Below are 2883 nucleotides of genomic sequence, written 5' to 3' on the forward strand. Positions count from 1 at the left end.
AACACGTTACAGTATTGTAAAGAATACTATATTGAGTTGAGCACGAAGCTCCTATCTAAGGAAATACTATCTACTTATATAGTGGCGTCATGCCTCGTGGGTAAACTGGATAGTTGGCGGATAGCTAGATATTCAGGATAGTTCGTGGATAGCTCCAGCTAGGAGTCGGCGGGTACTCCTTTGGCCATACTAACCAGCTGCAGAGTCGAGTAGTATTCGGAAGCGGCTGAAAAGCTTCTTCCCAATTATCACATCTTGTGCTCCGAGGTCCAGGAGTACAAAGGGGCAGTTATATATCTGGCGTCCTTGAACTGTTAAGTGTAACTGAATATACTCCGATACATGGCCTTGGATTTTGCGCTGAAATCCACGTATGGGTACAGAGTAGGGTAGTTTCCGTATGGGGCTCTGAAGCGCTTTCGACAGTCGTATTGCGAAAGGCTTGTTAATGACGAGGTAGCCGTTTGCTCCTGTGTCTGCTAGGGACTTCGTTTGCACCCCGAGTCCATTCATACTCAGGGTCGTGTCGACTAAGAACTGGGTGCCTCCCAGGAGTTCTCGTAAGTCTAGTCCTCGCAGGTCACATTTGCGTAGACCTAGGAAGGAGCCTTCTCCTAGGCCTCGTCGTTTTCCTCGAGGGACGCATCTGATTGAAGTTCCACGGCTTCTTCCCATTGTTCTTCAGCCTCGGGGTCGTTACGGTCCATTTACTTGATAGTAGCGTTAAGGGGGCATTTGTCCTGGAAATGGCCAGGCTTGCCACACTTGAAACAGTTTCCTGAGGGCGCAGGGACTGTGGTTCTCACACGTTCCGGTATGGCTGGCTTGGGGAGGAACGCGGTTCGGGTAAACAGAGCGGGTGTGGCTCGAGTCGGCACCGACAATTTTGCCGTATCTGTGGTACGTGTGGACGTCCTTGCGAGAGCGGGTAGCGGGTTCAATTCGTTGTTCCGGCGCCGTTCCTGATCAAAGGCAGTAAGTTCTCGTACCATGGTCTGGTATTCTCCATTCCATTGGTTTTTGATGATCACGACGCAGCTGCAGAATTGGGGAGTCAACTTGTTCCACATGTACCGAAACCATTCCGACTTGGAGACTTGTCCTGTGAAGCTGCGCTTTGGAAACGAGCCTTGAACTCTGGGAAGGTTTCGGCAGCATGCCCTTTCTCTCCCATTTGCAGGTCGTCAAAGAGGTTCCTGGCCTGTTCTGTCTCGTTGCCTGTGAGGTAGTATGAACCTAGTAGATCCATCATCTCCTCAGCACTGCGGAACCCATGCGTAGCGGACAGGTATTGGGGCTCTAGGTAGGTCTTCGCCAGGCCGGTCGTAGTTCCCCATATCAACACTCTTCTCGAGACGTCGGTAAGGTAGTGGTCATCATTGACTACGAGTCGATCCCGAATCGAAGCGCTCCATTGTAAGAAGGTATGTTCTACCCCATCGCTGAGAGGAAGGGTTTTCTCAGAGGATGGTTGATTTCTTATAGCGATTTGGAGGGTCCTCGGTGTGCATTCGTGACGACCCTGGAATTGAGGGAGAACGAGTGTTCCGAAGACGCGGCAATTGAACTGTCTCGGGGGTGTTTCGTGTGCGAGGCGTTCGTTGCTCCGTAGATTCGACTGTGGGTATTGGGGCGTCCACCGGCGGTGTGGACGGGATTCTAGTCTGGGATACCGACAGGATAACTAGTAGATCCTTGACCTCCCGTATCTGTGCTCCATTCGACTCGGGATGTCTTCGGATGGCCCAGCGGTCGTAGCTGCAGCAGTGGTTTGTCTGGTAGTCATTCTGGACAGTTGACCGTCCTTGTCTTGGGGTATGTTTGATGTCGGCTTTTTCGACATATTGCCTCGGGTGTGTATCGTGTCCGATACGAAAGAGCTTGACTTCCGGTAGCTTGTAGCTATCAACGCTCTTGTCCACAATTTCCTCTGTGCTATGAGGGGGTTCTTAAGGATCTCGTATCCTATTTGGCGCCAACGCATCGGCGACTTTACCAGCTTGTTCTGAAGAATCAAACCCTGATCCACTGGCTGTCCGTGAGATCTCTGGAATCACGGCTATTTGAAGTCGTCAGGTCTCTCCTCTGAAACGTCACCGAGTCGCAGTGGATGGTGTAACGGTAGTTCTCTGCGTCGTTCCGGTTTGGGATATTATTGAAGTACGGCCGTCCCCAGCAGGCGTGATCTTTTTTGTATAATGTAAGGACACAGGAGCACCCAGCTCACAGTAATAATATATGAGAGTGCGAGTCGGAGGCTAAACGGATGCTATCCTATAGGTCTACTACGAAGGATACAAAAAAGATGATGGGGGAACCCCGTGATTCTCTGAAGTACCCGAAACCCATCCGACTCGGTTCCGACTCGGTTAGCCCACCCAAATAATCACACATGATGCTCCAGCTACCCAAAGTCTACTCCCTACAATGAGAGACGAGAAGGCATCCTTACAAAAGGAGTGTAGTTCTCTCATTTTCCAAGTCTTTCCATGACTAACCAGGCTTGGTAACTGTAGTCGACGTAAGAGAATCCCATAGAACCATCTCCTAGCTTCCTAGCCTATAGGAAGTGAAAGGAGGTCCGAGGGCAGAGTACCCCTATAGACAAATTATGTCATAACTTAACCAATCTTGTGGGTAACTAAGGAGCAATGACGTGTAATGAATCATAGAGGGTTGTAGAAGCTTTTGGAGCTATCGTTCATGTTCCTAGGCCTCTAGTTGATAGAGATATGTCATGTGTAGTATTAGCCCAGTAACTAAGGAGTGATGTCATGTAATGAATCATAGAGGGTTGTAGAGATATGCTATGTGGTCATATCGGCCCAGTAACTAAGGAGCAATGACATGTAATGAATCATAGAGGGTTGTAGCAATCGTTGA

General features: G+C 49.6%; 1 protein-coding gene across 1 annotated transcript; it reads right to left on the bottom strand.

Annotated features, from left to right (window-relative positions):
- Positions 1-707: 707 nt before the first annotated feature.
- Positions 708-2544, bottom strand: VC83_02465 (uncharacterized protein; the record flags this gene model as incomplete). The annotated part of the gene is made up of 5 exons (XM_024466127.1): positions 708-1038; positions 1098-1618; positions 1674-1930; positions 1997-2059; positions 2499-2544. The coding sequence occupies 5 exons, from the start codon at positions 2542-2544 to the stop codon at positions 708-710; spliced, it is 1218 nt and encodes a 405-aa protein (XP_024326259.1).
- Between the last annotated feature and the right edge of the window lie 339 nt (positions 2545-2883).

This window comes from Pseudogymnoascus destructans (genome assembly GCF_001641265.1).
Source record: "Pseudogymnoascus destructans isolate 20631-21 unplaced genomic scaffold scaffold_5, whole genome shotgun sequence".
Taxonomy (NCBI): Eukaryota; Fungi; Ascomycota; class Leotiomycetes; order Thelebolales; family Thelebolaceae; genus Pseudogymnoascus; species Pseudogymnoascus destructans.